The 10943-nt window shown below is 38.3% G+C and overlaps 1 protein-coding gene and 1 pseudogene across 1 annotated transcript; one reads left to right on the top strand and one right to left on the bottom strand.

Annotated features, from left to right (window-relative positions):
- Positions 1 to 1321: 1321 nt before the first annotated feature.
- LOC106800015 (olfactory receptor 5D3) lies at positions 1322 to 2742 on the bottom strand. The gene is made up of 2 exons (XM_087423270.1): positions 2735 to 2742; positions 1322 to 2264 (listed from the first exon to the last, which is right to left on the bottom strand). The coding sequence occupies exons 1-2, from the start codon at positions 2740 to 2742 to the stop codon at positions 1322 to 1324; spliced, it is 951 nt and encodes a 316-aa protein (XP_087279396.1).
- Positions 2743 to 9313: 6571 nt separating this feature from the next.
- LOC106800210 (olfactory receptor 8U9-like) lies at positions 9314 to 10270 on the top strand (annotated as a pseudogene).
- Positions 10271 to 10943: the final 673 nt, after the last annotated feature.

Genomic DNA, 10943 nt, shown 5'->3' with positions numbered 1-10943 from the left:
AACAACATAACTTACTGACAGGTATTTGAGAGAAGCTACAGAATAATAAATGAAAATAAACAATGCCTTCTCCGTTGCTTGTTTAAGGAAGTGAGTAGATGTGGACGTCGTGTATTGATATGGAGAAAATTGGTAGGTGGGAAAAGTTTACTGTTGAGAATGGATGATCAAAAAAGTATATTTTATTAATCTCAGTGTTTTTATCAATGAGTAATGGACATAAGTCTTGTTGGAAATAAATTGAACTGTTCCTTGGTATTCAATATTATTTTCAATTCCTTTTATTGAACTATAAAACATTACATTGATACTCAAAAAATGAGTGATACTTATAGAGAGTAGCTAATATTTTCAGCATTTGCTCACTTAAAGTCAGATAATGTTTCTCATAATGCAAACTCCCAGGTCCTAATTTTACTCAGAATGAAGAAAAGTTTTAAGGGGAACAAAAAATTCTGTTCCATAGAAATTTCTAAGTCAAAACTATTGGTTATGAGAACCTGAGTGCAGACCCAGTAAAGGCAGTTATCGTCCGTGCTTTTGCAGCACTTTTATAAAGCAAGTTAAACTATAACATAAATAATGAGTCTCTAAATATATATGCCTTCTTCATCATTCTGACTTCCGTAACGTCTAACTGGGAGAGCTTGCAATATATTTCTTTCTGAAACCAGCTGAGATGAGTGCGTCAATATGGATTATTTCTGTATTAATTCAGAGTGTCCTGACCACCTAAAAACATGGAAAGTGCAATATTTAATTGATTTAAAACATAATCATATATTTACTTAAAACAAAAGTAAACTAGCATCAGCAATATGTATGAAAAATTATTGACTTTTTAAGGGAGATACATTTCTTATTTATTTTTGTTTGCCAGAGAATCTTCTGATGCTGACAGTTCTTATGGAATTAAACATATATAGATATTGTACATTTATGATTTTTATGTTGAACAGCTCTTAATGTACTACTTTTATATTAAGAAATAAACTTCCTAATTGTAAGCTATAACCCTTAAGATCATCTCAAAAATCCTACATTTCACATGACTTAAACTGACGGAAATTTCACCTGGGCAATCATATTGTCGTGTATACTAACACAGAAGTCTTTACATGCCAATTTCTGAATCAAAAACTTAAAGTAGTCTGAGGTTTCATCCCTAACATTATTTGTAATGTTAAGATTATTTTAATAAACATTAGAGGGAACAGATATTGGACTGTTAATTGCAAGGTTACCATAGATTTGTGTACTGCTTTGCCATTGAACCACTCTTATCAGTACTCTCAAAAAGAAATAAGTAACATTTCTAGCTTTACATTTCATCACAGAACAACCTAGTATTGATTAACTTCTTGACTGTCTCTTTCACTTCTTTGTTCCTGAGGCTGTAGATCAGTGGATTCAGCATGGGGATGACCACTGTGTAAAAGATCGAGGCCACTTTGACCATGGACCATGAACTTTGGGAGTTAGGAACACAGTAGAGAAAAAGTATGGTCCCATGGAAAATGGCAATGGCAGTCAAGTGGGAGGCACATGTGGAGAAGGCTTTGTGGCGACCACCAGTTGAAGGCATTTTCATGACAGTGATAAAGATGAACACATAGGAAGTAAGAATGATCATCAAGCTGCTTATTTCATTGAACGTGGCAGAGACTAAAATGATCTTCTGGCTAATGTAGGGATCAGAGCAGGAAACAGCAACAATGGCAGCATGCTCACAGACAAAGTTGTTTATGAAGTTAGTCCCACAAAAGGACAAGGTCAACAAAAAGTATGTGTATATTAAAGAACAAGCTATACTCCAAGAATATGATGCACCCACCAAAAGGGAACAAAGCTTCTGAGACATTACAGCTGTGTAGAGAAGAGGGTTACAAACAGCGACAAATCGGTCATATGCCATCGCTGCCAACATGAATGTTTCTGTCACCACAAATATGCATGCAAAGAAGAATTGCATGATGCATCCTGTGAAGGAGATGATTCTGTCTTCCACAACTAAATTTTCTAATAGTTTGGGTGTGACTACCGTAGAGTAACAGAAGTCAACAAAAGATAAGTGGCTGAGAAAAAAGTACATGGGGGTGTGGAGTTTGGGATCGATCTTGATAATCAGCATCATGCCCAGGTTCCCCAGCACAGTGACTGTGTAGATGGTCAGGAACACCAGGAACAGGGGCACCTGGAGTTCTGGATATTCTGAGAAGCCCAAGAGAACAAAGGTGACTCCACCACTCTGGTTTTCTTGGTTCCTGTGGACAAAAATGAAAGTCGATCCAGAGAAGTAATAAACAAATTTGAAATAGATAAGAGAATAGACGTAATGTCGAGAGGCTCAATGGGTCTCTTTAACAGTGTTGCTAAAAATGCTAGATTTTCACTGTTATACTATTTCAAAAGTTAGCATTCACTTATATAAAAATTACACAGCGAATAGAAATTCTGTGTGAGTGGAATAATCAAAAACAAGATTAGGTCAGGAAGAACAAAAAACCAAGTAGACTCTGCTCTATTTTCAATAATAAATCTCAGGTTCATCATAGGCAGCTGACTTCATGAGAAGGGCTGCTCTAACTCTGCTGAATCTGAGCTTAGCAAAAATAGTTGCACTGGAGGAAACACATATCATGAGTTTCCACAGTTTCTTCCCTGCTTCACTTCTTAGACTGTGAGACAATTAACTTATACCTGTCAACATTTTTTTAAATGCTAACGTCCCTACAAAAACATCAATTTACTATTTTCGTGGTTGTTCTATTTCCTTTTCTGTGCCTCTCTGACTCCAAGTAACCCAGTACTTTCAACACATTCTGGAGCTGTGCTGTACAAGTACACTAAACTTTTCACTCATGTTAAACTAATTTTCAAAATATTTAAATGTTATTATTCATGGCACATTATGTTATTCATCAGGAGGTGATCACAACAAAATACGTACTGTATCTTCAGTGATAATAGTTGAAACAACATTGAACAAAAAGTCCTTCTTTTTTCAATGTAGTAAATTTTGGAAGTTGGGTAGTGACAAACAATAAGAACTGTGAAAGCACTGGACAATGGATATAAATTTCAGGCTGCAGGGAAAATACATTCTGTGATTTTTGTGTTAAGTTATAGCTTTTCCAAAAGCTGGTGTCAGGATAGAGACCCATCTCAAGTAGGACACTATAATATTTCTTGAATATTACTTTATACCACTAGTCATTTCTTCAACAGTAAATGGAGAATATTAATAATATAAAATTTAAATTACCAGAAATAAAATAGATACTTTGATAATGAATTTAAAAGCCATAAGACATGGTGTGATGTATCATAGATATTGAGCTTTCTTACTTATTGTAATTATGAGTAATTAGTATGATTTCAAAAACTTATTTCATTCAGAAAATCAGGCCCAAGCATGGACAGCTATCAACAGGTGGTGACATTGAGAAATACAATGCAGAAATTCTTTCCTCCAGAACTCACACAATAGAAATAGGTACGATTTCTTTGGCACTTCAACAAGGATGCATAATAAACATTCCCTGTTCTCCTATAGACTTTTTTTATTACACTGTGGCTTTTGGTGATTCCCACAAGTTTCTGCCTGTAGGAAAGATATCTTTCACAAACCAATCCCATAAGAGATCCTCTGTAAAAATTTTTTATAAGGTCTTAGCACTGCAAAGCTGGATTATGGCCACTTTTCCCAACCACATTCCTTCAACTTGAAATATTCTATGCAACATTGAGAGAATAATTTTCTATGATTACTTTAACCTGACAGTAGATGACTTCAAAGATTCCAAATACTCTTTGTTAGTGAATGCATGAAATTTATATTGTTCAGTCTGGCTTTTCCAAAAACTCTTGCTTCTATAAATCCAACCTCATTTCCATTTAACACATTCTTTTTTAGTCATGATGGATTCATCAAGCTCTGTTACATGGCACATTTTCATTTGCATCTAGTTATTTTCCCATTGTGTTCTTATTCTTATAATGTCTTATTTTACCACTGGCTATTATCAACATTGCTCACTGTTTCTTCTCCTTTGTATACATGTAAACTTCGAAATTTATAACTTTACAATTACCATACGCTGTATCCTGTGCTTTACAAATATGGTTATTATTGTCACTTTCTTCCTCAGAGATCATAGGAAGTGTGAAGACAAGGCCCATGTTTTTACTATTCTGTATTTGCCACAATCTTTATTTCATTGCTGGCTACATGGTGGCTACACAATGACAAAACCAGGATGAATATCATTTGAAAGAAAGAAGGAATCAGAATATAATACCATAAACCCTCTCCTAGTCAAACTAAGTAGATTTGCGGACACTTTGTTCTATACATGTGTTTGTCTACTGCAAAGATCACCGGAATGCCACAGTTTCCTTCTAAAGTAAAACAAAAGACCTAATTAACTCACCCAAATAGAGAAGCACTAGAGTGAGTCATTTGCTGAAGAATTCTTTGCTAAGATTAATGAGCTCCAGGAGTGCTCCTACTTGGCATTTAATTAAAAGAAACAGGTCTGAAAAAGAGTAGTAGGATTCCACAGACTATTTCATTAAATGTTTCATAAAAGAAACTGTTTTCCAACCTATTAAGACAACTCAGAGATACCAGAAATAAGATCACACCTGAAAACGAAATCTCAGCTTCAAATTGTGCTACAAATACATGACATCAAGACCTTAGGGATGTGGAGACTAGAAAACATCACTAAGGTATTGCCTCGAAGACTGCAGTTCAAGTAATTAGATGTATCTCTGTCCCATGTGATGTCTTGGCTGTATATTATTTTCTTAAAGCCCTGGGGCATTTTTATTATCAACTTTACTCAATTAATCTTAAGAAAAATAAGCAAGACTGTATATATCTTAACTGTATGTGCATGTAGAAAACAGAAATGTGCAAGGGAAATCTCATCTATAAGACAATAGTATAGATAGCTATTATCCCATGTTGAATTTATTTTTTCTGTTTTCTCTTAAAGTATATTTTTGTTCTTATGTTCGTAAATATAGAGCTTCCTAAACAATGAGTTACATTGTTTATTTTTTCTTTGTTAGTTAGTAATATCTTGTAAACTTCATTTTCTATTCACGCTATTGGTATTTTTAAAAGAAAACAATTTGCTTTGGCCTTTTAAATATAAGTACAATGCCCTAAGATGTTCATATTTACAGTCAGTAATCTGACACCGATTTTTGAGTTCTTTAATCTTAGCAAAGAATTCTTCAGTAAATAACTCACTCAAGTGCTTTTCTATTTGAGTGAATTAATTCAGTCTTCTTTTGTTTTACTTTAGAAGGATGATAGATGCTTCCAGATCTCTGATGCCCACTGGCTGGGACAAAGCACCCCACAACTCCACTGCCTGAGAGCCAGCCTTAGACACTTATGGGCAGAACAAAGGTTTCATGTTTTCTTACTCTAAATAATGTGCCAGATGTCCCCACTGGTTTCAGGGCCAGTGCTTATCAGATAGCAGGTGCTAATAGGAACCTTATGAGTAACTGATTGTGTAACACACCAAGTTTTGGCCATCTGACGCAATCACATGTTCTTCTTGAGAAAAGAATATCTAAATGCCCAATTAACACATAATGAGAATTTGAGGACTATGAATAGGCTTGACACAAGCCCCCTACAACCAGAAAAGAAAAGGTGCATTTTCTTTTTTTTTTCCCCCAATACACAACACTCCATGAGTGGTAGAAATTCTGAGAAAGTACTCCTTGCTGAAGCTAGAAAATATTCTCATTACTAACTGAAGCTACGTTTGTTCATGAGTGAAGTAGAGAAACAAGATACAGCCAGCCCTCCCCATCCACGGTTCTGAACTCGGGAATTCAACTTGTGAAAGGCCTACCATGGTTGCATCTATAATGAACATATACAGACTTTTTTTGTTGTCAGTATTCCCAAGAATAGAGTATAATAACTATTCACATAGCATTTACATTGTATCGGGTACTATAAGTAATCCAGAGATGATTAAAGGATAAGGGAGGCCATGCATACCTTACATGCAGACACTACATCATGTCATTGAAGGGACTTGAGTATCCACAGATTCTGGTATGCACAGGGGTCCTGGCTGCAAGCCACAGCAGATACCAAGGACTGTATACTATATGTAGTACGTGCATGGGAGAGTGTTTGTGTATGTGTGGCTGTGTAAGTGTGTGAGCGTGAGTGGGTTTGTATTTGTTTCCTAAATTTTGGAATTAAGAAGAAATGCCTGTAAGGGATTGGTGATCTGGAAAGAAGGAATGCTCATTGACTGTAGTCATTTTACTGTTGTTAAATGTGTATAATAATGGGCAGTAAGGTAGACAGGGACAAAAGTAACATTTTTTAAAAATTTCCTTATTTCTTTCTCTATCACCCAGCTGTCTTGACATGAGTGCAGCCATATTTGGCCACTCCATTGACCTACAGCCACCAGCACACAAAGAAATATAAAGCTGCTTTCTGTGTGGTGGGAACTGGCCTTTTTCCCAGGAACTGGCCTTTCTCCCACGGAGATAGTTACAATTTGTAACATCTAAAGGTCCTTTGGGTGTCGCAGCCTGGGGCAGACTGGCCATCTGAGCCTGGCTTGCACAATAACCAGGGAAAACAATGCACGTGCACAACTGCCAGGCTGGGACGATAGCCAGGAGGCTCAGTGCAGGTATGCCACTGATAACCATTTGTGCATGGGAACACTGAATGCTTGCTCTGTAAACTCTGTAACTGCTTACTCTGGAAACCACTGATGCTATATAAACTGCTGGAGACTGAGGCCCTGGTGAGAGTCTCACCTGTGGAGGGGATGCCCAGCCCAGGACCTCTGATGATAGGATTTCCGCCCAGCTGTGTTAATTAAAGGGACTCTCCCCTGCAGTGGGACTGGATGTTGTGAGTAACATCACGATCTGAGGTGTTCTCTTTTTGGTCAACCTGGTATTTCTCTTTCCAGTTGATTTGTGTCATTTCCCTTCAGTCGATATGGTGTTTCCCTTTCCGATCGATCTGATGTTTTTCCCCCTTATTATATGACCTATTGGAATAATGCTGCTATCTCAGTCGATGTGGATGTTTTCCCTTTCCAGTAGAGCTGATGTTTTTCCCTCTTAATATTCGACCTATTTGGATCTGTTTGCAGACTATCACCTTTACTATCCTCTATACAATAAAATATACCCTCAGTCCATTTGTTTGGAGTAGAAAGTTTCTTTTGCATCTCCGATTGAATCCCTGAACCTCTCATAACACCAGCCTATAATAAATAACAGACGGTAAACCATATTGTTATATCTGTCGTTTAATCCTCAGAGACCAAGTGTTTAATATGCAGGGACCAGACACAAAGATAGTTATACAATCCAGGTCAGCCAGGGGACAATGCTGAACCCTACTGCAGACAGAACAGTATGCAGCAAAAGAGTCAGTAGTCTGGGTCAGGTACAATATTTGTTGTTGTGTTTCTGATTTATAATTAGATTTGTTTTTTAGTTTTTATCGTTTTCTGACTAAAAGCATGTTATAAAGGCAAAGGAGGGTATGAAATATTACAAAAACTTTATTTTAATTACTTTTTTGTGTGTGTGAGGAGATCAGCCCTGTGCTAACATCTACCAATCCTCCTCTTTTTTCTTGCTGAGGAAGACTGGCCCTGGGCTAATATCCATGCCTATCTTCCTCCACTTTATATGGCACGCCACCACAGCATGGCTTGCCAAGCAGTGCGTCAGTGCGTGCCCGGGATCCGAACCGGCGAACCCCAGGCCGCCGCAGGGGAGCGTGCGAACTTAACGCTTGCGCCACCGGGCCGGCCCCTATTTTAGTTACTTTTAACGATTTATTTATTTTAAATACGTATATACACAAACGGCAGGGAATACAGCAAAATTCAAGTATGGATTGTGGAAGTGGTCAGACATTTATTTTTAATCTCTTACTTATACTTTAAGAATTTTAAAGATATTTTCATTTTTAAGGAAAGGATATTTTTAAAGATGTGTCTACAGAGGCATATTTAGATGAGTACAGACTAAGAGTTTGGAGACCTGCACATTGTTCACTAGATAATTATTCAGATATTCTTTGTCGTTCATCTACCTTCAAGTCAACTTTTCTTATATTCTCACAGAACAGAGGAGGTCATGGATGACATACAAAACATAATTGTCTTGGGTAAAATATAAGAATGGGACATAGATTTCAACTGGCCTACCAAGAACCACCAACTTTTCTGAACCAAAATGAGGCAGATTTCAGAGATATTCAAGAGAAATAGGCATCAAAGAAAACAATAAAACAATATTACACTTTCTAGGGATTGGCATGGGGGCACAGTTCAGACATGACTCTCTCTGTGCCATGAGACTATGGAGACATGAGGACTTTTACATGTCTTACACATCTGATCTGATGGTGAGTAGATCATGTGGATTGCATTCAATTAGAGCAGAGGATCACATACAGTAACCATACTCCCTTTCTTTCCTCTCTGCTACCTGTGCTACAGTATACAATTAGTTTTCAAACATGCTTCATAATCTCCCTGAACCGCAGCAAAGGTCAGAAGCAGCCTGGTTAGCTCTGGCGTAGTGCACTCTGTGCACACTAGTGTGCTGTTCACAGAGACCCTTCAACCCTCTTCTCCAGCAGCACCGCTCTCCCTGCTCCAGTAAGTCCTGGATCAGAGTTTCTCTCTCCTTTGTTGTTTGAAACTGGATTGGACCTGATAGGGTTAATGAGGAAGTGGAGGCATGTTATACCCAGGAACCTGCCATAGCTCTGCCTGCTCTACAACTGTGGATGATGAGAAAATAACAAAGGAATATATTCATTGCTTGCACCTGTTACTTAACTCTGCTTCTCTATTATAGGACATAACAACATTTCTGCAATATTGGAAAAAAGAAAAAAAACAACAGTTATGCCAGAAGATGTGAGTTATGTGGACTGATTAATTTAAGAACTATTGCCTCAACTCTCAGAACATCAGTTTCCAAATACAAGTAAGTGGTAGTAAAAATGATCATAAATACTACACTGATTGGTGTGGAAATACCACTGATTCAATTTGGAGGAAAGTGTCCTACAAACCCTATACAGTACTATACAAAGGTAAATGGTATTATCGTTATCACTTGTAGATTTATATTAAACTGGATGTATTTCCAGGGAGTCAGGTAACCTCACGCAGTCCTATCATTAGCTTACTGAAAAATGCAAAGGATGAGCAGTTTAACTATTAAGTTAATAAGACGATGTTACCCTCCACTTCCATTTCCTTCTTTCACAACCAGGGATTTCCAGACCCGAGTGATGGCTGTTGAGAACTGCACTGTGTTCACTGACTTCATGCTCCTGGGACTTTCTGACAGACAGGAGGTGCAGCAGGGGCTCTTTGTCCTCTTTCTGCTGGTTTATGGCATTACTGTGATTGCCAATCTAGGGATGATCCTGCCCATCAAGATGGAGCCCAGACTCCACATGCCCATGTATTATTTCCTGAGCAATCTGTCATTCTGTGATGTCTGCTACTCCTCCACTCTCTCTCCCAAGATGCTGGCTGATTTCTTATCTGAGCAAAAGAGAATTCTGTGTAGTTTATGTGCCATTCAGATGTATTTTTTGGGGGTCTTTACAAGTGTGGAATGTCTTCTGTTGGCTGTCATGGCATATAACTGTTACGTAGCGATTTGCAATCCACTTCTTTGTACAATTGTCATGTCCAGAAGAGTCTGTACCCAGCTATTGGCCATTGTGTGCATTGAAGTTTGCTATATTTGGCAATCTTCACCTTTTGCACAATTCAGCTGTTATTCTGCAATTCCAATATTATCAATCATGTTTTCTGTGACTGCTCACCATTGATAGCCCTTTCCAACCTCAGATACAACCATCAATGAGATAGTGATGTTCACTTACAGTAGCTGTGTCTTGGGCTGCAGCATCATCACTGTCCTCCTCTCCTACAGCTGCATCATAATCACCATCCTTAGAATGAACTCAGTTGAGGGGAGACGCAAAGCCTTCTCTACCTGCACCTCCCACGTAACGGCTGTGGCTATAGTTCATGGCACACTCCTGTTCACATATTTACGACCAGCTCCAGTTACTCCATGGACACGGACAAAATGGCTTGTTTCCTACGCAGTCGTCCTCTCTATGTTAAACCCACTGATCTACAGCTTAAGGAACAAGGATGTGAAAGATGCCCTGAAAAAAGCAATAGAGACTAAATTACATTCTGAGTGAAACTGTGTTTTCACCCAAAAACATTTCCTTAAAGATTCTGAGAGCTAAATTTCAGGTACTTTGATATAGGTTCTTATAGTGTCACTGATGCATCTTTTAGATACTTTCCACTACTTATCTTTGTGCTTAAATTGAGAGTAGGAGGGCCGGCCCCATGGCTTAGCAGTTAAGTGCGCGTGCTCCACTACTGGCCGCCTGGGTTCGGATCGGGGCACGCACCAATGCACCGCTTCTCCCGCCATGCTGAGGCTGCGTCCCACACACAGCAACCAGAAGGATGTGCAACTATGACATACAACTATCTACTGGGGGCTTTGGGGAAAAAAAGGAGGAAGATTGGCAATAGATGTTAGCTCAGAGCCGGTCTTCCTCAGCAAAAAGAGGAGGATTAGTGTGGATGTTAGCTCAGGGCTAACCTTCCTCCCAAAAAAAAAAAACGATTGAGAGTAGGGAGCAGTCATTTCTGAACTTAATTTTTTCTCCAAGCCAAGGAAGAGTAGTAATAGTTTTATTTTGCTATTTTTCAAGGAGTGTCTTTTTATTCCTCTCTTCTCTGTTCATGGGCATGATCCAATGAGATACCACACCAGAGTGACCCCTCTGCCATGTCAATTCAACTCACCCTGCTAAGGTTTCCATTTTTTTTAAACAATGAGTTTAATTAACTTGCTCA

The sequence above is a fragment of the Ceratotherium simum genome, chromosome 34 (assembly GCF_057802395.1).
Source record: "Ceratotherium simum simum isolate JZ-2026a chromosome 34, ASM5780239v1, whole genome shotgun sequence".
Taxonomy (NCBI): Eukaryota; Metazoa; Chordata; class Mammalia; order Perissodactyla; family Rhinocerotidae; genus Ceratotherium; species Ceratotherium simum.
This window is presented reverse-complemented; position numbering and strand designations above follow the sequence as displayed.